Source organism: Ceratosolen solmsi, unplaced genomic scaffold (genome assembly GCF_000503995.2).
Source record: "Ceratosolen solmsi marchali unplaced genomic scaffold, CerSol_1.0 scaffold23, whole genome shotgun sequence".
NCBI classification, from domain to species: Eukaryota; Metazoa; Arthropoda; class Insecta; order Hymenoptera; family Agaonidae; genus Ceratosolen; species Ceratosolen solmsi.
In genome coordinates, this window is record NW_011948430.1 from 914,510 (window position 1) to 938,914 (window position 24,405).

The following is a 24,405-nucleotide window of genomic DNA, read 5'->3' on the forward strand; positions in this document are numbered from 1 at the left end:
TATATATATATATATATATATATATATATATACATTTGCTTATTTTGTTTTATAAACATGGAAATTGTCACATTAGTGTGCATTGATCGCCTCATTAAAAATAATAATAGTTGCCCTTATCAATTTTTATTTGGCATATGAACAAGATATTCCTTAAAGGGGCAACGATCTATCGCTCCTCCTTTCTATAAGACTTATTGCTAAATCAAAATAAGCGGAAAGCTTCATGTATGGCGGTGTAACCGAATGACCGCTAAAATTAACGTACTTTACTTTGGTAAAACGTACATAAAGATTAAACGCATTAAACGCTTATCACGAAATCTTAATTCCGCTATGTATAATTACGTCTATATAGCTATGACTTTCTTGGTACGCCCAAGAATTCTCGACATAAGTACAAATTTGCAATTTGCTTTCAGCTAGTTTAACATTTGCGACTATTTTCACTCTTTACCTGATTTTCGACCGGATCGTCTTGATATTTGCTCATTGCCCAGGAAGCTTAACTGGCCTGATTGTTTAAAATAATAATAATAATAATAATAATAATAATAATAATAATAATAATAATAATAATAATGATGATGATGATGATGATGATGATAGTGATGATGATAGTTATAATAATGACAATAATGATAATAGTAATAATAGTAATAAAAAATAATTATAATAATAATATAAATCTTTCTTTGATTATTATTACTTTCTTTCTTTTTTTACGTTTTTTTTTCTCTCTTTTTTTCTTTTTGTTACTTTTACTTAAAACAAAAATAAAACAATAGTTACTTAAGAAGCTATTTTTTTTTTTTTTTTTTTTTTTTCCCGAGCAACGTAAATCAAATTGTAATATAGACAGATGAGATATTTCATAAACTACAGGTTTCTAATGCCTAGCAAAGCAAATATAACAATATAATAATAATTAATAATAATAATAATAATAATAATAATAATAATAATAATAATAATAATATTGACTAATAACAATAGTAACAGCAACGTGACACTCGCATAGTCGACGATGATAATAACAATGCTCGATAATTACCGTAATTCAATCATTAAGAATTTAAAGTGGAGAAAGGTGAGTCACAAAAAACTTTTTAATAAAGACGTGCGCACGTGTGACCACAATAAAGAGAGAGAAATTATAACGCAAATAATATTACAGAAAAATGAGATACAACTGTGTACAATTTCAGAAATAACGATGACGATAAAAAAAAAACATACAATGCAGCTATACGAATCGCGAATACAGTAAGTAAGTAGCTATTTATGACTAGGCTATGAATTGTGATTATTTATTTCTTCTTTTGCATTAATCAGTTTTAGGCTCATGGTATAGTGATTGTTAAATTGGTTTTCTTAAATTAGATGTATTTCCTCTGCGTAAGTACATTAAGTAATTAAGACACGTCTTTGGTATTTTCCTCGAAATATACATTTTATAACGTAGAAAAGATCCTTTAATTCCAATTAAAATTCACTATTATTTTTTTAACATTTTATGTGGAAATGTTATTTTATATCTGCATAAAAAAATATAATTAATCAGGTGTAAGGCAAAGATGAAAAAAAAAAAAAAAAAAAACAGAAAAAGAGCCTACTGATGTAATAAACATGTATACAAACTTATTACTTTTTTTCTCGCATTAAAAGAATCAATCAGCACATTCGTTTCTTCAATTGGTGTTGATAATTATTTTTGAACATTAAGATATAAAAACGTTTTTAAAAATCGAAGAATCGAAGATTTTACGAGGATCGAGATTTTAAGAGTAACAAAAGTTTTTGTAGAAATTTGACAATAGCCAATGAATCCTATAATACAATATTTTTGTTGTACAATAATAAAATAATATAAACGAGGTAATATAACGTCAGTAGTGCTATGATTATTCAGACGAATGATGAATGCTATTAATTAAGATTATATATAAAATATTTAAAATAAATATTCGAAATATGAGAGACATTCTTATGTAGTTTCGTTATTTCTCATAATTATATGGATTTCTCTCTCTATCTTGTTCATACTCACGTTATTAGCCTTACTGATGTGAGCTAAAAAAAAAAATAAAATAAAAAAAAATAAATAAAAAAAAAATTAAAAATCTGAAAAAAAATTCGTTGATTTACTAAGGAGCACAAAGTTTTTCTGTATTACAAGCAAAATATAGTTTATAAAAATAAAAGAAATAATTGTAGAAATTTATAAAATGATTTTTTTTTTGTTTTTTTGGACTAATTGTATCTAACAATCATCTTTCACTGATTAGCCAATCTAAGAATATGCTTGCGTCTAAATCGATTTTTCAACGTTTTTCGTGATTCTTATACGATTTGCAAATACTGCGAGTGGGGATGCGAAATAGAGAGAAAATAAATGAACGTCACACGATCAATCAATAAAGTCGCATTTTACATGTGCTTGATATCACTAATTTTTAATTTTTATTCCCTTTTATGCTTATGCAAATTATACACACATGTGTGTGTATATATATATATATATATATATATATATATATATATATATATATTTATATACATGCATAAATACATTTAAGCCCACTATCTTTATCCACCTTTTCTAAACTCCACATTATTTTACAATCTTCTTATTACAAAGTCTTTAAAAAAAAAAGGTCTCTTTGCATTGTTAAATTGCGCCAAAAATCTGTAATTAGAAATTTGGTTTTTATTTATTTTATATCTTTCATATAGTTTTCTTTTTTACGTGTTTAGCCTTTTCATTTTCTCGTTATACATATATTATACTTCTCGAAGGAGCTGATCATTGTATTATTATTGCGAATGATGAAAGACGAACGATCATTGAAATGTGCAGCGCATGCCATAGTTGTTCTCACGGGTCTAAAGTAATACATAGTACGCATGCATTTCAATACCAAATTTTCGTTGATATATATGTACGATAGCTTCTTCCCTCGATCAACGGTTAAATTATCTTCGCAAATTCATTTCGTCGATTACGTGGTACTGCATACTCTCCTTCTGTATAGTATATTTAAAGATGCACTCGCAAGACAATTTCACGCCATTATATATACGCACGTACAAACATATACATATACATTTATTATATGTACAGAGTTATATAAAAGTGTGACGCTCGCGTATCTAAAATTTTTTTCGATTAGTTTGGCGCCTCTTTGTCTTGAAAAAGAAAGAAATAAAAAAAAAAAATATATATATATATATATATATATATATCGAATTTTCGGTAACGACACTCTCTTTCTTGATATCGTCTCCCTTGAAAATGCTTGAAAGGTTCTATACTCTTTTTCTCTGTGAATAATCCACCACAGGATGTATTCCGTATTCTATATTCCTCTACGGAACTTTAACTTGGATAATAACATGTGCCTGGATTGTTGGATAATGTCGGGAGTTGGTTTAGAGTTCAGAATGAGAATAAAAAGGATAACGGAATTACAGGAATTTTGGAGAGATAATTTAGAAAAGTATGATCAAGCGTAATGCTAATTGTCGTACACAGTTATCTAGTTGGTCCTTCATTAACTGTTGTCTTGCATAAAAAAAGGGCAATAGTACTCGAACAAAAGTAAAAAAAAACGACGAACGATGCCGACGAGCGAATAAATGTTTGCTCATGTAATAGAGCGGCTGAAGGACGTAACGTGTTCATTGCACGTCGTCTTAATGTAAGGGAAATGGGAATGTTGTGGATGAATCATATATACGGATTTACTCGTATATATTTTCGGTTAGGATATTAGACAGATAGATAGATAGATAGATAGATAGATAGATAGATAGATTTATAGACAGATTGACAGTTAGGTAGGTAGATCAATTGATTGATAGTAGATAGATAAACGGTTAGACGGTCAGATAGATAGATAGGCTGATTGATTGATTGATTGATTGATCGATTGTTTATTAAATAAGTAGAGAGATATAATTGAAGCCGAGAGGAAGGGTCGAGAGATAGATAGATAGAAAGAGAGAGAGAGAGAGAGAGAGAGAGAAGATAAAGGAGTAAGTTTGAAATAAGAAATGGGGTAAGGTGTGAAAATTGAATGTAAAGAGAGAAAAGGAGTCTGTATGAATTCCGAGAGTGAAGATATCAAGGATCGGATCGTGACTGAACCGATCGACTGAGAGACAGACATGGCACGGCGACTCCGGTCGAGAGTGTACACGGTCACAACGTCACAGGCCACCTGCTGGCACACAAACAAACACACGGACAGGTTAGTCACCACCACACTGGATAAAATACATACGGAGATCCTCGTTAAATTGATACGCAAGCATTATATGCATAATAGTCTGTAACACGCGACTCATGGAAAAGGAGGATGTTGAGGGAATTTCTGTAATTATTCGTATAATTTTACGCGCTCTTGTTTACAAAATTCGTTTATAAAGCTCGACTTTCGAGATTCTAGAGTAAACGACCAATATAATTCATCATGCACACGTAACGTTAATTTTACATTATCATTTTTTTGCAACATTGCTTATTATTATTATCATCATTGTCATTATCATTATCATTATCATTATCATTGTCATTCTAATTATAATTATTATTATGCATTTCGAGTAATAATAAGCATTTGAAAGTCATTTTAAACGTTATGTCACTGAAAGCGTCCCCCTCATATACAAATCAATTTTGCTCGGCGTATTCGATAAAGTAATGAATTGGTACTATAAGCATATTTAAAAAATTATTTTTAAACGGCACATATTTATAAAATTATTATCGGGAGGAAAGGCCAACAAATAATCATTTCATCATCCTCCCTTCGCAAAGCACCTACAGGTGTATCCTGCTCGAATTTTTGTTTTTGTTTATTTTTGTTTTTTTGTTTTTGTTTTTGTTTTTGTTTTTGTTTTTTTTATAAGGTTATTAATATACAATAAATTATACATGTAAACAAAATTATACACACAAACAAAAAATTGCAGTACATTATAAAATTATCGAATAAAATCGAAACGGTTAAAATATAAAATACAAAAATATAATAAATTAGAACAGGAATGATCGTTGTTGAGAAGCGAACGGTCTTTGCGATCTTTAACGAGGATCATCTGGATTGCTATTTTTTAAATACACAGTCTAGTAACATTAAAGTCATACGTGTTGAAAGGATTGGTTTTTGTGTATATATAAATATAAAGTTAAAAAACAACTTCGTTTTTTGGAGACTGAAGTAGCATCTTCCTACTTTAAGCAATAAAAGTACTAAGGCTCGTTTGATTACTTATGCTTTAAGATAGTCAGTCTCTCAAAAAAAAAATTGGACAAATAAAGCATTTTGAGGCAACATGTTGGCGCAAGGTAACACATTGCTATTAAACAACATCGGTGTTCTACTTCAAACCATCTTTTGCGACAAGACAATGTCAGAATATATAAAGAAGCATGAAACAGTAAGAATTAGTTTGCTCAGCAAGGTATTTATTGCAATTATATAAATGCCAGATGCTTTATACGGGACTTGAGACAAACGATAATATCAGCCAAATATAATATGTTAAACAATATTACAAAAAAGATGACTACAAAGAGATCACACTAAAAAATAGAAAAAGTCAGTCTTTTATGGGTGAGGCACGATTATTATTATTATTAATTATTATTATTATTATTATTATTATTATTATCATTATCATTATTATTATTGTTATTGATTTTATTAATCGTCATAATAATAATAATAATAAATAAAATTTAAAAAAATAATGATTTAAGAAAGAAAAAAAAAAGAATAAAAACAGAAGCCGCTGAAAGATGTTAAAGCCACATCTATTTGATTAACGCACCGAATATCACAAGATAGCTCGGCTGCCTATGACTTGTTAATACGGAATATATTTTTAATCATAAAACTTCTCGTGTTAACTACAAAAAGAAAAGAAATAGAAGAAAAAAAAATAAGAATAAAAAAAGAAAAAAATAAGAAAAATAAGCGCATTTCCCTGCAAAATTAGTTACGTTTTTCGACACTTCCCGATAAATAGCAAATTGCAAATATAATCAATGATTTTCAAATTTATCACAATGAATATACGCCAGGCAATTCAATTGGAATCAGCAATGTTTCAATTGGCTGAACATAAAAAAGGAGAGAGAAATCGATCGATCGTCATATGCGTACATAGTGGGTCGTGGCCGATAGCAGGTAACAGAGAAAAAAAATAATATGGATCACGAGTCACCTGTCAATGACAGGCGGCGATGCCGTGTTGCATACATACTGATATGGCCTTGGCAAGCCTATATTTTTCTAGCTCATTGTGGCAGGCAATCGAATTTATTATTATGTATGAATGAAGTTATTGCTACTGGACAATTCAACGGGAATGACGAAAAAAACAAACAAGAAGAAAGCCCGCTGAGAATATATATATATATATATATATATATATATATATATAAGAAGAAAAACATGAAGAAAAAAAATGGGAATAAAGGTACCAATCTCGAGATAAACCTTTTTATCATTGCTGGGCTATGGATAGATGCGTTTACGCAGGCTTTTGAACTACTGTAGATACAGTACATTTTACTCAATGTGAAAGGATTTTGTTTCATCAAGCCTATAGATGATATAGTGCTGGAGAAATAAAAAATATTCGCGCGACTATAGCTGAAGAATCGATTAAACCAATTGTATAGACAGGCATCAAAATAAAGATTATTTCATTGTCCAAGAATAACAAGTGTATCGTCACATCACCACGCGAAACACAAATAACTTTCTCTCATTGACTAATGCCACTTGGAAACGAGAGAATCTTCGTCTTATCTACACGCTACGTTTCCTTTACACTCTTCATAATAATTAATACGTAATCTCATCTCCAATTACCGATAAATATCCTTGTAATACGTAAATGCAACGAAATACGTAAATTCTCAGTTAAAGATATTAAAATGAATGAATGAATGAATAAATAAATAAATAAATAAATAAATAAATAAATAAATAAATAAATAATAATAAAAAATAAACAGAACGCATTTGTACAAGTTTGCTTAGTTGTGGAAAAAAATCACAAAATATCGAAATCAGAGAATATCACAGTTGTGCTTATTATTATATAATAGGTTTTGTTGACTACAAACAAAAGTTTGGCCTTTCAGCTACAAGGAACTAGAAGCAACGAATTTAATACCGCGATACTTCTTATCGATATATTAAAATAACTGAAACTCTGACTAGTTGCGAGAGAAGGAGCGTCATTGGTCATCTTTATGAGAAAAAAAAAAGAAAAAAAAAAGAGTAAAATACTGTTTTCTAATAATACTTAACGCTCGACTAAAGAGCGACCTCCATTGATTTTGTATGCTTGAATACATGAAACTTCAGGACGATGCATAAACGTCCTAACAATGTATTCAAGCAATATTTGTATTTCTAGAACTTGAACATGAGCCTCGTTTTCGATAATGTCCGTTTTTTTGTTGTTTTTTTTGTATTTTTTTTTTTTTTTGGTTTTCGATTGTTTTTTTGTTTTTTTTTTTTGTTGTTGTTTTGTTTTAAAGTATCTACCTACAATTGGGGAAATCATCGATGTTGGGCTAGTAAGGCTTGGATGCATCCTTCGATTTCTTTAGTTGAACTTTCAATCGCTTCGTGCCAATTTGGAAGCCGTGCATCATTTGAATCGCCTTCTGAGCACTTGATGACTTGTCATATGATACAAAACCTGGCAAAAAAGTATAGTCTCGTTAATAATAATCAATAAAAAGGTAAAAGCATTTTCTAGTTTACAATAATTAATATAATAAGTAAATAATAGCTAAATCTATCACTGCAGACACAAAGATAAAGAAAAAGAAAAAGGGTGAAAAAAAAGGCTGAATAAATCATTAAAAATTTTACTACTCGTACATGTTGCCTTGTTATTAAAAATGCAAAAAGTTTAGTCATTAAAAGTTATAACGAACTAATATTTCCAATAAAATGATAAGGAAGATGGATGTGCGCAGTTACTCGCATTTTAACTTGAATTTGAGAATATCAAAGTGTATTCTTCTATATTCTATAATGTGTCTCATTGTCAAGGGTTGGGGGGGGGGAGGAGAGAGAGGAGAGGAGTTTTCAATTATAGACAGAATTTTTGACAAAATTTTACATTTCCTTCAATTATTTTCTAGCTCGAGAAATAATAAAAAAACATCAACAGTTTTGAATTGAAGGAATATTTTCAACAATTGAATTAAACATTTATTATTAAAATAATATATGAAACTAATAATTTGCCTATATTATGTTATGAAGAGAGTATTATTATTAACGTACAGGAGTTGCTCGCTCGCATTTTTAATATAAATTCGTAGCTTTCGAAAAATTTATTTATTCAAGCTTATATGGGATTAATAAAATGCATTGTCTCATTAAATTCAAAATCTAGTTTTCAATTGATTTGTAAAGTTTTGTCGCGGGATCTCGAGTGCAGTTGACGCAACATGGACGAACACAAGTTCACCTACCAAAGCATTTGCTCTTTTTCGTCTCTTTGTCGATAAAAACCTTGGCCGAGAGAACGTTGCCGAAGGGCATGAACATAGTAACAAGATCTGTATCCGTGTAGGTGTGCGGCAGATGGTAAATAAAGAGGTTACTACCCTCAGGACCCTCGATTTGCTTCGATAGTAATCGAAAATCATTAAAGGTCGGCGTAGTTTGTACTGGTGCCGTGGTTGCCGTTGTCGAAAAAGCCGGAAATCCTAGAAAAAAAATCAGTGAAAAGATTTCTTTTAAAAATCATTTGTATAAATACGACATTAAACTAGATAATAAAAAAAAGAAAATCACTGCACTTCAATCGACAATTTTACGCATATTTCAATAATATTTACAAACATGCAAGTAACAATTGGTGCAATTGGATATTTAGTTTATTATCTATATTATCTATCTTTATATTATTATAGATATTGTACATAAATTTGATAATAAAAATAATACTTTTCAATTATTTTTGAATATTTTTGAAAATATGCATGTCAATAAAAAGTGTTCATTAATTAGCTCCTATTTATAAATACTACCGTTAAGGATTTACTTAATTATTAATAGACTATTATTGTTGAAAAATATGTTTTTCTTACGATGAGTTTACATTACGGATTTATTGATAATATGGTTATTATTTTTTACATGAGCGCTCGACAATCGAAGATAAATAAAGTTTTTCAATACCACTTCCCACGCGCATTAATAATCAATTACTTGACATTAAATTTCCCAATAATATAATAAATATGATTATTTATCAAGAGTTATGTCATTTTGCGAAGGATGGCAATTGATGTAAATTAACACATGGCATTAACAATTAATTGGATATACGAATGTAGTAGTCCAATATCTCTCTAGTTCAACAATATTTATCTTACATAAGCTTAAATGACTAATTAGCTTTGCTCTCGGGCAATTTCAAAATATTTTCTTACTTAATCGCAATACGTCGACCTAGGCAATTTAATAGAAAATGCACAACCTAATGATAATTTTCCTAATACGTTGATTAAAAATAAAATCAAGTATCTTAATGATAGATATAGATGAATAATGGAGGAATGCAACGTGAAAAATGTAAGGAGGCGTTCGTTCAATCATTGTGTAAGCTTATTCCAAGTCAATTTACTTACTGTGCAATTCTTTCTTTTCCACAGTGACAGTAGTTTTTCCAATGAGAGCTTTGAATTTTGACAGATATTTTGATGTTAGAAGATTTTAATTTAATTATATTAAGCATGCATGCTAACTAATTCTGTCCCCTAAAAGCGCAACTTGAGAAATTAGATATGGACCCGCGCGCGCGGGCGCTCAAGTATATGCACGCAGACGAATCGTCGTCGGGCGCATGCGTGCACGGATAAGTACCTGCATATTGCTGCAAGCTCGAGTATGCGTTACTAAGTGATTCTTGAAGTCCGCTCAAGGGCGCCCCCGTCAAGGAGTTGAGCGCCAATGATGTAACGGGACTCAAGCTGCCGCCGGTCGACCCTGAAACAGCGTTCATGAAAATTTACATTTTCCGTCATAAGCGAGCTATCGCTCGTAGGTAAGAGATCTTCAAAATATATACAGAATTGCGAATTGCCACTCCGACTATAGTTGCAATTACAGATAGTGACTCTGCCAACACTTCATGCGCCATACCATTGCGTGTCTTAATAAGCTCGTCTTAGTTCTTATATTATAATTAATCGTAATTTATGAGTTGGTTCATTCTTTACTTCAATCATAGGAGAGTCAGTATCAGAAAAAATAATAAAGGATTAGTCTGTAGAACGAATGGCATAAAGGAATGCCAATGAGTATACATAAAAACTTTCCGTAAAATGTAAAAAAGCTTCTATTGCGCTTGTGTCGAGTTTTCTCTTCGGAGCTCCAACATAATTTAACCATCGAACGTCTATGGCAAAGCTCGACAAAATTTTTATCATAAGCACGAGTTATGAAAATGATTTTACAATCTTCGCATCGATCGATTTTTCCTTAATAAATGCAGTAGCGCATTATCTTGTAGTGACGTAACACTTGGGGGCTTGAACTGCAAACTAAATGCAATTGTTACAAACTGCAGCGAAAGCAGTCCAGTGGGCACAATGTTGGCCTTGAACCAATTGCAACGAAGCTCTACACGACAATTCATTCATCGGTAATTTAGCTTTAATCGATCGAGATCTTACATCTTGCATCTTGCATCTCTTTTACGCGTGATTCATTAATGCTCGTTGGCATTTGAGTGGCTCTGCGCACACAGTTCTTAACGAACGGAAGTTCTTAACATTTATTAGAAATACTTCTATGTATACTCACAGTCATCGTATTTTATACAAACAATACACCAGAAACGCATGATGTAATTTAAATTGCAAGAGTACCATTATTATAAGCGCTTTGACAAATTATGCACAATCAATACGGGAAAGCTGCAATAGAAAAAAATAAAGGTTGCGCTCAATGTCACATGCTCTTCAACAACTTCATCAAGTTACAGACGAGTAATGTACATAATGTAAAAAAAAAAAAAAACAAACAAACAAACAAAAAAAAAAAAAACAAAAAAAAATCCATTAAGATAGTAAGTGCAAGCGTCATTATCGACTGCTAATGGTATATATCGATTAGTGCGTGGTTAAAATTTACACAACATAGGAATAAAAACAAATTAAAAGGATATTTAACGAAAAAACTTGACGAGCAAAAATTTCAACTCCACGTCAAAAATGAAAACGCTCGATCTTCATAATGCAGGCAGCCTAATTTCTTGTAGGTCTCTACAGCATTTTAACCATAGAATTTATTACCAAACCAAATTCACTTATAATAATTATGATAAAAGTAAAGAGAAAATGAACAGTAGCATGACTATACGAATAATATTACAGATTAACTACACAACTTGAGATGTCTTTTACAGCGATCTCACCTGTATTTCCTGACTTTCCGAGCAGGGCAGCTATGACGTGACGGTCAACAAAAAGAAAAAAAAGTTTTCGTTAAATGTGTATATCTGCGGATGCTTATTGAATAAATACATGAGGCTCCTTAAAAGTGTCAAACGACTTGTCATTAATAGCTCATTTAAGCCTCTAGAGTTTGAAACTCGCGAGCACAAAGTTAATCCACTATTACTATTTAAATTGGAAGCCGATTTTTTCCTTACGGCTATTAACGATCGTAAGTAAGCCAGAAAGTATAAAAATTAATTAGGGCCGGGCGGGGGTGGTCGATTATTTAAAGTCTAATTTATTAATGGTTAATACTATACCAGGCAATATGACACGTACATAGTGACATACCTGCTGTCGAGTTGGCCAATCCGCTTAGCGCTAGAACACACATTTGTTTTGCTTTATTAATGCATTGTGCTATTATGAGGATAAAATAAAAATTTTAAAGACCCTCTCTAGTGCAAATCTAGTTGATTCAATTTTTATACCATGTCACTTGAATTATTTATTATATGCGAAAGAGAAGATTAGTAAATTGAACAGATGAATTAATGCTTAAAATATTTTTTATTAGATACAAGTACCACTATGTGTATAAAATTTTTAAAATATATATGAACATGCTGTCAATTACATACATTTTTTTCTCTTTATTTTTTCTTCTTTTAGCTTTACACAATTTTGTTTTGTTAGTAGAGAATAATGGTTCATCATTTTAAAACATAAACAACGATAAATCTGTGAGTATTGTTGTCACTTTTAGTGGTCGCATTTTATTTATGTTTACAGTATAAAAAGAAACAAAAATAAAATAAAAAAAAAAAACAAAAAAAAAACAAAAACAAAAAAAAAAAACAAAAAAAAAACAACAACAAAAATAAATAAATAAATAAAATAAAACCCAAAAACGGTACTTTTTATTCTCCACTGTACTTACTGTTTGGAGATACTTGAAGATTATTAGTTCCACCCGTCATGGCTGCGAGCGTGACGAGGTTCTGCATACTTATAGGCGATACACCCGCATTTGCTGAAATTATACAGACCAATTAAGATTCAAATTAGTCATCGAATTTATAATTATTAATAAATTAATAAATACTACTTCAGTATAAAGACAAAACTTTTGAATAACAAATCAGTTTAAAAGAATTGAAAAATGACAAGTCATACTATAAACATATCATATGAAAATTAATCTGGCATTTAATATTATATGGAATAATATTTTATGTATTATACACATCGAGTTAAATTAATATTCACGTCATTATTTCATGAAATACAAATAATTAGAATGATTGAAAAATAGTAATGACTATAGTTCAATGAGTTTAAAATTATATAATATCACTAACAAAGAAATAACAATCGGCTTTAAAGAGATTTCACCAATATATCATTAATGTATTATCATCAATGTCATACATATAATTGTCCTATATTTAAATTTTAGATTCCTTTCTTTCCTTTTTTTTTTTTTTTCATAGAAACAATTCTCAAAACTGCTGATAGTTTTACACGAGCATTAACGTTTATATTATAATGAGAACAAAGTTCAAGCAATTGAGCCACATAAAGTATTTTTCTCTAATGAGCATTGTGATTGTGCTTGATTGACATTCGATACGATGAATATTATACAATTTGCAACATGAATAGTTTATCCGTGACTCTGAATTCCTTCTTCTACTTTTAGTTTTATTTTTTGTTTTTTGTTTTGTTTTGTTTTGTTTTGTTTTGTTTTGTTTTACCAAAGGAAATGCAGAAGAATTACTTTACTCATACGGTTTAATTTTTGTGTGTGTGTGTGTGTGTGTGTGTGTGTGTGTGTGTGTGTGTGTGTGAGAGAGAGAGAGAAACAGTCTATAAGATATGTATCTGTAGTTCTACTTTCAAATTCCTCATTAATCTATTCATATAAAAAATAAACTCATGTACAATTAGCGTAAACTAGATTAAGTTTCGAATTAAATAGACTTTGTCGAACGATTGTGATCAGTACAATTAGCTTTTCTTTTACATAAGTAATACTGATATTGTAAACAAGCTGCAATAATTTAAAATCTTAAATAACGAATAATTTATTTGTCTATTAAGTTTCTCATTTTATAAAAAAAATCAACTTTATTGGATAAACAATTATTTAAATGCTAACTAGAATAACAATATAATACAGTTTTTATTCCGGATCAATGTTGATTACGAATACCCATTATTATAATTATATTTTCTGTAAAATGTTGCGTGAAATTTATTACACATTACAATTTTAATTATCTTTATACAGGCAGAAGGGAAGAAGATAAAAGATGCTTTTGTTAATAATCATCAAATTATGATTTATATGTAAAAGGTTTTGAAATTAAATTATCTTATTGATTACTTGTTACAGTTTATTTATCAAGATGAGAAAATTATCGAAGCGAAAAAAGTGAAATGCCGTCGTAAAATCCTTCCCTTCGTTATTTTTACAATAATTAAAATTTTCTCACAATCTCAGAGCGAAAAGCAACGACATACTTTCTTCCAAAATACAATATTATCCTAATAAACTATTACGATACAGTGTTTTCTGATTAAATCAATGCCCATATCATAATAAAAATTATAAAGTAGACACGTAAATAACAGAAATTTTTATAAAAATCCTTCTTCTTCATCGTTTTAGTTATAGATTTGCGGCTTTATTCGGTCGGCGGAACATTAATTGAGATAATTATCTACTTGATACGTATTATAGTAAAATTATGTTGTCAGCGACGTCAGAAAAAAGTTGAGGGCTAGTAGCGTCAATTCATTTTATAAGTACAACATTCAGTAATATTTATTAATGTTCAATTAAAATCAATTATGATGCATGGTGCATAGTGCATAGTGCATTATATCTAATTGTTAACGAGAGCAACTATAATTTTATAAAGATAAAGCGTATGAATTAGTATTATTAGGATGATTCGTTGGCAAGGTGTGCTGGCATTACATGGTGCTTTATTTAATTCTCCGTTTACAACGGCGTTAACATTGTCGAGATTAAAAAATACGGAAAATGTATGAAAGCCTGGCGTCAAAATGTATCACACAGCTGTATTATTATTATTGTTATTATTATTATTATTATTATTATTATTATTATTATCATTATCATTGTTTGACGAATAGCTGAGGCATAAAGGGCACGATTTTTGTTTAAAAATTATTCAAGAGTCGCGAATGAGTTAAGAGCTGGTATTATAATGACAGAAGCCTGCCATTATCTCTCTCTCTCTCTCTCTCTCTCTCTCTCTTTCTCTCGCTCTCTAACCAGTATATATATATATTAAAAGAAAAAAAAAATTATCATCCCTCGTGGCATTAGTTGTAGAATTACCGGGAGGAAAAAGCGCATCCGTCAGTCCCGAGTTTTTTTATTAAAAGCGGCTTCGACATCGCTTGAGCTGCCTTAGACGTGGGCGTCGTCACCCGATGAAGGGGGGGGGATGACTGGCATGGGGCAAAAGACAAAGATAGGCAAGGGCTTGATGAACGTTTGAGAGCCTATCGGAGTGGCTTCCGCAGCTTCGACCGAGATCGAGTGAGCGAAAGAGCGAAAGGGCGAGAGAGAGAGAGAGAGAGAGAGAGAGAGAGAGACTGAGAGAGACTGAGAGAGACAGCGTGAGCATGACTGGGAGGTAAAGTAAAGATAATTGCGAGACGCTGTTGGGATACTGACCATACTCACCGGTGGTGCTGCTGAGGGAGGCGAGGGTCGCGAGTCCCTGGAGATTCGCGGGGTTGATCTCGGGGGCCGTGGGTACGGCCGCGGCTTGCGTCGGCGTCGGGGCCACGGCGCTGAGCCCGAGATGCTGCTGTAACAGCAGCTGGTGCTGGACGCTCGTGAGGGCGGTCGGTGCGGGGTTGGCGGCGACGGGCGTCGCAGCGCCCGAGGTTGCTTGGAGCTGCTGGAGGAGCTGGAGGGACGTCGCCGCTGGAGCGATCGCCGGTGGCGTCTCGTTCTGCGGGCAAAAGCATATTTTTATCGAGGCTATTGTGTTGGTATTAATCGCCGGAGCACGAATTATAGTTGCGACAATGGTACCTTTGCGAAATACTTTTGCTAAATAGGCTGATTGATTGAACGTGGGTCCGCTGTTGGGGGGGGGGGATAAAAGCCCCTTTGATATAACGATTACGAAAGCATGTAAGTTTGGTTCGTTTATTGACTAGATTTAAGTTTTTTACATTGTTTGTGTATTATTCTTTGTATATTATTCTTTGTGTATGAAATCCTTTCCATATATATGGTACGTATGTACACAATTATTATTGTCGTTGACGACGTTTATTCACCATAATATTCTTCCTTTTGCTCTTCTACATTTCATTATTTTTATTCTTATTAGTAATTTTGATATGATGTATTTGTGAAAATGATGAAATTACGCTATTTTTTTCTTCTCGGCATTATCGAGCATTTGTATGCAAAAATATGTTAAAAAAAGTATTATTTGGAGTACGCGTTGTGACTAAAATGTAAATTTCTCATTTAAAATCAAAAGAAAATTCTGTTGGATGCGTAACAATTCCTGACTCTTGTATATTAAAAATATACTAAGTTGTAGTTCTAATAATTGCCAGTTATTAAAAAAAAAACTTGAATTATTATAATTAACGGGAAACTTTAAAAATAACGGGAAATGATAAAAAAAAAAGAAAAAAAAAAAAAAAAAAATGAGGGCGAAAGGTTTAATGAATATAATGGATCGTGATTAAAAATTTCAATAGCTGTTAATTTTATTTGCAATCAATAGATATGCAATCGTTCGCTACATTTTTTAATTCGAAATCGAAAAAATAGTATTTCTTTAGCGATATAAGGAAAGCAATTCACAATACGAACATTAAAGTACACTGACATACAAATATGACAAAATAATATTATGAAAATACAAAGTATTCGTAACGATTGAAGAACAAGAAAACCTATTCGGTTATAAAATATTTTAACATTGATAATAATAATTTACTAGAGAATAAAATTTATACACAATACGGAGTGTATATAAATATCAATGTCACATGGCCAAAGACAATCAATCAATACTTTTGAAATATCTCATTTATGAAATACATGTGTACGTATAATAAAAATTATATTGCAAACTGTTCAATAAAATTCAGTGCATGTTTTTTTTCTAAGTTAATCATTATTTTATTAATTGTTTATATTCGTACATTGTGCTTTTTTCTTTTACTTTTTTAATAAATTCCAATAGTATTGTTATTGTTATTGAAAGTTAATACTCCGTTGTAATAAAAAGTTGTATGCGAAATGTTGGGAATATATTTCAGATATATTTATAATTTGCAATGCGTATAGGCTTTTTTTTTTTTTTTTTTTTTTTTTTTTTTTATACAGTACATTTTTTGAACATAGTATGTTTCCAATTTATGAGAGTATTAGATTTATGAATAATACACGTATTATATTATAATTGTTTGCTGATGAAACGTCATTAATAAAGAATATAACATTTTGCTCATTATAGCTTTTAATTATTGATTTGATTTTGGCTAATAAAATGAGGAAGCCCAGTATTTTAAAACCGTAGATATAAAATTATTATTAAATCAATAAAATCTTCAATTTTAATAAAGTCAATTTTAAGAAAAAAAAACTCGAAGGAAAGGCACGAATTTATAAAGAATCATATAATTATCCATTATGTGAAACTACTGTTAAACATCATTTTATTAAATTTATCCCATTAATCATTTATTAAAAATGACTTTTTAAATATGAATATCTTAATTATTGTATTGGGACTTGTATTGGGATAATTGTTAAAATAATAGTTTATAATAATGTTTTTAATACGTTATACACAATGTGATACGCAAATTATAATGAATTTGCATTGATATTAAGGTATAGGAATTACTGTTGGAGAATTAATAATTATGTTTTTATTTTTCTTGTCAATTAATAAGATCTCGTAGTTTTATAAAATATTTGCATGTGTATTTAAAATGTGTATTTAAATAATATTCTACGAAATGTTTCGCGAAGTCTATTTTTTTTATGCCTATTGTAAATATTTAATTTAATTTTTCACAAATCGTTTAATTAAACAAGACTTTAGAATTACAGTTTATTAAAAAAAAAGAAAAAAAAAAAGGGGAAAAAAAAAAAAAAAAAAAAAAAAAAAAAAGGGGAAAAAAAAAAAAAAAAAAGGAAAAGCAATACTTTAAAATATATTTATATTTTATAAATCATCGATAAAATTTATCGCACATGTTCGATATTATTATTATATTTTATGTGTCTAAAATTTGACTGAGTCGTAAAATAAAATGAAAATTTCGCGTGAATACCACCTGTTCATTGAAAGTAATTGCATTTAAATTAAAGTGAAATGGAATATTGAATAACTATATAGGATAATATATTAAATTTGGAGAAAGCAATTATACAGATGCTTGATTTAGTTTTCTTCAATATAATCTCGCAGATGAAAATAACATAGTTCCTGCATAAAGAGAAGGTTATTATTCTGGAATAATAATATTAAAGAAAAGATAACATTATGGAAAAGTTTATTATTTGAATAGAGGATTTTTAGTTATCGTTATTTTTTTTTTTTTTTTTTTTTTTTTTTTTTTTTTTGTTGTAATTACTATTGCCACACACATTATTCAATAATAAATGTAGGAAAGAAAACGAAGAGAGAAAAAAGAGACAAATGGCTATTAGTTTTGGGGCTCGACACAATGAAGTTTTACTCAAGTGGTCAATTCTTATATATTTAAGTTAATAAATAATAATGGCGATAGATTTCATTCATCGACTTTTATATTAGAAAAGTAATTTGCATAGAATCTCTGCTGCTTTGATTATTTTTCAGAATGAAATTTAAATCTCGTTGCATTAAAGGAGCTTGACTCAAATTCTGAAAGGATTTTTCATGTATGATTGAATGTAATTGAAAATCAATTTATAATATTAATTACATTATAATTGATATTCAAGAAGACGGATACATTTTAAATATGTAATGCCTAAATGTCATAAGTCTGATTTGAATTTGTATCGAGTAGTTATAAGATTACTAATACAGATACATAGCTTCGTGATACTTCGTGAATCATGGTGATTTGATTTGAAATGCTATTGAATTATTCAATGTATTCAATACATCGGAACAATTGTATTGCTTTATGTTTAATGCTTTTAAAGGTAGAATAAAAAATTTCGATTGTGTTTTTACAAATAAATAATATTACATTAATTGCGAGTCATTAATTAACCCCAATCGTGCATGAAATAATTTTATATCGTTGATAGTTGATAATTGGTCTTACCGTTGTGAGATAATGCGGAGTCATGTTAACCCCAGCGATATTCCAAAGATTTGCCTGCATCTGTTGCAGCCTCTTCTGATCTTTATCCTTCTGCGTATCCGCGAACTTGACGACCAAGGGTGACGAGCATCCCTGCAAGAAAATTAGATTACAGACCACGTAAAAGTGTCGAAACATGTGCTTATATCGGAATCTGTATGCCCTCCAAACATTATCTATAAACATTTATGGCTTTAAATAAGCAAGACAAAATTTTCACCGGTTTCGCATAAAGTAATGGCCCCCCTTACTTCGATCCCGAATTCCGATTCCCGAAAAAGTGAATTGCTATTAATATTAATATTAATATTAATATTCCTTTTCTTACAAAGTCTCGTCATCAACGTCGCTGTCTATGCCTGATAAATTCATGAACGCAATTTATTCAAGAAGTGAGTGCGCGTCAAGAGAGGTAGATGACTTTTTGGCTCAGCCGAAGTCGATATTCTTAGGGCAAAATAGGTAAGGAGTAGAGGGGCGGGCAGGTGGGGAGGGTGAAAGAGAGATAATCGAAAATGCAATCGCGCCAGTTAACCGCCCGCGACGAAAAACAGAGAATGAGCGAGAACGCGCTCGCGCTGAGTTCAAGGAACTTGTTGTCGGAAATATTCATGATATTAAAATGGAATTGCCGACGACGACGTAGAATCTGACATCTCCTTGGCAATGCAAAGAAATACGCTCGGTGACAAAGGAGACGGCGCCTAGCTTCGAGCCCTGAACTTGCGCTTTCAATTGCGAATAACCGGGCGATTATTCAGGCCTCGTTTTTCATTTTCCATGCTCGCACGAGTACAGGTGTCCGTCGCGTAATATTTGGCTTGTCGACGAGGCCTAATACATCGATTTGTCTATTAAACGTCTCTCGCAAGCTCTTGACCGGAGCTTCATCAATCTCGACTGTTTGACAAAGCCGAGGAGTACAGGTTGCCCGACCCGCCAACGACTTATCACCAATGGATCAGACAGACTGGGCGGGAAATATTGTTTCTTTACTCGAACCCCTCGCTCCTCTCTCCGCCTCGCTATTGCATGCGATAAAACGGTCTGGCCGCCGAGTTGCTCCACTCAACTTTAATCTTGCAGTCCTCTTTCTCTCTCTCTCTCTCTCTCTCTTACACTTTTTGTGTTCTTGGGGCCACACTGGCCACTACTGACGCACAACACAATGCTCTTCCTCTTCCTCGATCGTCACACACACACGCACGCACACCCACACACACACACACCCCACTCACGCACGCACTCACTCACGAATATGCGCATATAGATGTATAGATCATTTTATATGGGAAAACAAAAATACCACACGGAGTTTCTACTTTTATCACGCTTTTCTCGCTCGCTACTGCACATTTATCCCTGATTGATGAAAGTTTTTTTAATTGAAATCGAAATGCGATATTGGACGTCACTGCGTATCTACGGGCTCACCGTATTGTTCACTTTCATTCGCAAAAGCTTCTTTGTGTTGCCGCAAAAGTATTGATTATATTTTTGGACTAAGGACATTATTTGATTTCAGATTTGAACGATTTTTCATAATCCTATAGCAATAATATATTACTTTTGATTTAGAATTTAACCTAATTTTTCAGTAAAAAAATTAGATCATGATAACATGTCCTTATACATCGCGAGTTATATCCTCTCTATATTGTTAATCTTAAAAGTCTACGAATAGTCGTTCGTTTAGCTCCAATAGTGCTTGTTTCATAAGGTGTGTTAAACTTTAAAGAAATTAATTTATACAATAGCGATTTAATTTAATAAGCTTTTAAAAATTCCAATCTAATGATACATTTCTAATTCAAATTCGGCTCTTACGAGTTTTATACGATTATCAAAAAAACACACAAATATCCTATCGATAATTTAAACTCGAGATCTGTTAAATCACAGACACGTGGAATTAATTATCAGCCGAGTAAGTATATGGGACAGAATAAAGCACGAGCCAAAGCGTCGAATAACATTGATCGTTAATGAAGTGTGTCGCCAATCGGGGAACTTTGACTCTTCTCGCGCAATTTGCCAATTCGCAAAATCTCCGATCCCGCTTGCCGCGGTCTTAATTATTTTCCTCGTTGCGTGTAGGAGCACGTAACGAGGGGAAGCGAACTCCGGGACTTCCCGATAGAATGGGAATGTTAAATAAGCATCGCCGAGTGCGGCGGTGGCCCAGTATCGCGATAAGATGGCAGCGTGCCAATGACAACCGGACGTGTTATAGTTCAGCAGCCATCTTCAAAGAATCCCTTGACACTCGCGCACCTTTCGGGCACCCACGGACAACACCGTCGCCGACGGATCAGACCGTCGCTCTTTCTCCCATCGACGCGCGAGTCTTTAAAGCGCGCCTGCACAACTGCAACCCTCCGACTCTCATCTAATCGCACGTCCCTTCTCTTAGATACAATCGGGTGTTAACTTGTTCACGTGTTCGGTGGCAGAACATTTTTATCTCGATAATCGAGAGATTTCTATCGACATTTACAGAAGGGATCGGTGGCACTTTCATATTAGAAATTATAGCCGAATCGTATTATTGTCATTAATAATTATCTACTAACTCTATTTAAGAATAATTCTTGACAGTATTTCTCGAGTTTCTATTTTATTATAAATTATGTATCGAGTATATTTATAAAAATGACAACCATAATACAAAAGTCATACAAAAAATAGACTTCCCTTTAAGCAATTATCTATAAATTCATTGGGATTAGCATTAACTTATAAAGATATATTAATACGCAATGGATGTACCCATACTCGAGCTAATTAGTCCGCGAGTATTTTGAAATATTTTAACACACAATTTATTACAATCAGTCTATTAAATTTAAAGGCTTAAAAGAAAAAAGATGTTTGAAAAAGCATTAGCAATTTTACTATAGATTATTATATGGAAAATTTTAACTCACGTAGATAATTCTTGCTTTAACATATTCTATATTGAATAGTTAATTACATCAAGTTCTCCTTTGAATTTATATTATACAATTCAAAGTGTACTATGTTTATTACAAAATATTATAAAAATGAAAAATTAGATGACATACATGGGTAACAAATATTTAACTCGTTTTATTTTTTTATATAAGAGAAGAACTCAATAACACATCGATTAAAACTAAGGAAACATTATTATTCATTGTAATGCCCGTGAAAAAAAAAAAAAAAAAAAAAAAAATTTAAATAAAAATCTTATTTTTCAAGAGATGTAAGGAGAAATATTACAATTGCATATAAATAGTTAATATTAACTTCAAGCCATATATATACATGCACATGTGAAAGACTATTATTACTTAATATAAATACTACGTCAACTAAAATTATATTTATAATTACATTTATCGCAAAGCTATATTTATTGTTAATTATAACATTACGTATTATAATAATATTAATACATGAATTTTGAAACAAATAATAATTATCGGTATTTGCTTTATGAAATTAAAGGCAGTATCCTATATGTAAATTTAAAAAATATTTAGTTTTTTTTTATCAATAAATTACTATATAATAAACAACTCAATACGTTTGGCATAAGTATTTTTAATTAAAATATGCAATAAATATTTTTATAAGTAAGCATCATAAATATGTAATTTAGCAAGGTAGAATATTCTTTTATTCGTTTCTAAATAATAAATAAATTTCTTAATATATAAAATATATAGAAACATATTTTATTATACATTGAATATATAATTAAAAAAAAAAAAAAAATATATATATATATATATATATATATATATAGATACATCGAAGTGGAAATTTATAAACAGCTCCTTGACGGGTAATTTATTAAGTTTAAATAATCTTTACTGTAGGCATATGATGACGATTACACTTTACATTATGCATTCTCTTTGGCATAATGTAATCATATGAAAGTTTAAAAAGTCAATAAATTTATAATGATAACAATTGTGTAATTACCAATGAAATGAATAAAAGAAGCAAAGAATTTATAAATATTTTATCAAAGCATGCATAATATATGGCTAATTTTGTTTCAATTTTTACTATATTTATGATTGCGATACAAGCTTTTTTTTTTTAAGTCCCGTTTATATCTTTAAATACGCACGAGTAAAAAACATTAATATATATATATATATATATATATATATATATAATAAACAAATTGGTGCATTATCAATTTCAAGTTTCGTATACAAGCAATTAGGAAGGTAATGAAATATGTTTTGTTTAATACAAAATATAACTCATTATTATCTTACTTGTTTTTATGTCTGATAAAAACACGAAGGCAAATATTTTGAAATACTAATCCTTGCATCATCATACACAATGAAATACGTGTAAATCATATTGCTTTATGTCAAATTCTAGATGGTAAGTGTCAAATCAAGTGACGGAGCAAAAATGAAAAATGAGAAAAGCACATTGTGGTATTGTGGTACGCGATACTAGTCTATTCCTCCTCTTTAGCCATACATTTTATTAGAGAGGAACTTGAAAAAGTTTTTCTGTCAGCACCTGTCGATGAACAATAGATTTTCCACCCGAGGTTTCTACTCGTACGTAGCGACATTTCACTTGATATAATGTAAGCGACGCGTCGTCCTTCCGGCGAGCGCGAGAAGCCCTTTAATCGATGATTCAACGCATTAAATCTTTAAGGAAGTGTCCGAGAAAATTTCGCGTCTACTGTCGTCTCATTCCAACGTTTGACGGAGCTGTTGCTGCTGCTGCGATTCAATATGCATTCCGTCCGAAAGGAGACGTTACTTTTAATTTACGATGGGTTTGCAAATCGCTTAATTGTACATATCTTATGTAATAAACAGCCGATGGATTTGTTTATGATAATTTGTTTATAACGATATTCAATGAAATCAATTGGGTAAAGACTATTATTTAGCCACTAATTATTAAACGATCAGCAATTAAATGACGCGTAATATTTCAGTGTGCGCACACGTGTTTGCATGAATTTTTAATTACCTAATTAATCGCTTATTATATTAGTAAATTCATCCACTCTCGGTATGTATTTGTATATATCGAGATATTTATTACGAATAAAATAAACAAGATTGTTTATCGATATTGCCCGAGCTGTAACGTACGAATATAAATTCAATTTACGCATTTGCTTGTTTATTCATTCATTTTCCATTTATTTATTTATTTAAAGCGAAACTGCGCCCTATCGCTCTTCACTTTCACATATAAATCATTTAATTTCATGTAGCAGATCTTATTGCGATTCTTTTTACAGTGCTTTAACTTTATATGCCTTCTGTAAAATAAATCAAATTTTAAAAGTTGTGTACAGATTTAAGAGAATAGTAGCTAGCACACTCGCTACATAAAAATATTTTACTTGATAAGAAATATTCACTTCATATATGCGAGCTCGCTGAAAAATACAATTCACCCACTGTAGATACGGGGATTCCCCCCCCCCCCCCCCCCCCCCCCCCCCCCCCCCCCCCCCCCCCCCCCTTTTTTTTTTTTTTTTTTTTTTTTTTTTTAAAAGACTACGC

At 31.0% G+C, this 24,405-nt stretch overlaps 1 protein-coding gene across 11 annotated transcripts in view; it reads right to left on the reverse strand.

The window, feature by feature from the left end:
* Positions 1 to 365: 365 nt before the first annotated feature.
* The window catches only part of LOC105363937 (CUGBP Elav-like family member 1), a 418,414-nt gene continuing 394,374 nt past the window's right edge, over positions 366 to 24,405 (reverse strand). For 3 of the 11 annotated variants that reach the window (XM_011501760.1, XM_011501750.1, XM_011501749.1), the window contains 8 exons: positions 18,836 to 18,967; positions 15,207 to 15,489; positions 12,432 to 12,524; positions 11,831 to 11,872; positions 9,915 to 10,037; positions 8,516 to 8,752; positions 7,576 to 7,728; positions 4,037 to 4,226 (listed from right to left, as the gene is read on the reverse strand). In XM_011501760.1, coding sequence (XP_011500062.1) covers positions 7,601 to 7,728; positions 8,516 to 8,752; positions 9,915 to 10,037; positions 11,831 to 11,872; positions 12,432 to 12,524; positions 15,207 to 15,489; positions 18,836 to 18,967 — 1,038 coding nt within the window. In that variant the 3' untranslated portion in view covers positions 4,037 to 4,226; positions 7,576 to 7,600. Of the gene's footprint in view, positions 515 to 4,036; positions 4,227 to 7,571; positions 7,729 to 8,515; positions 8,753 to 9,914; positions 10,038 to 11,830; positions 11,873 to 12,431; positions 12,525 to 15,206; positions 15,490 to 18,835; positions 18,968 to 24,405 lie in introns of those variants that run through there. The other 8 variants (XM_011501754.1, XM_011501755.1, XM_011501757.1 and 5 more) reach the window with 8 other exon arrangements.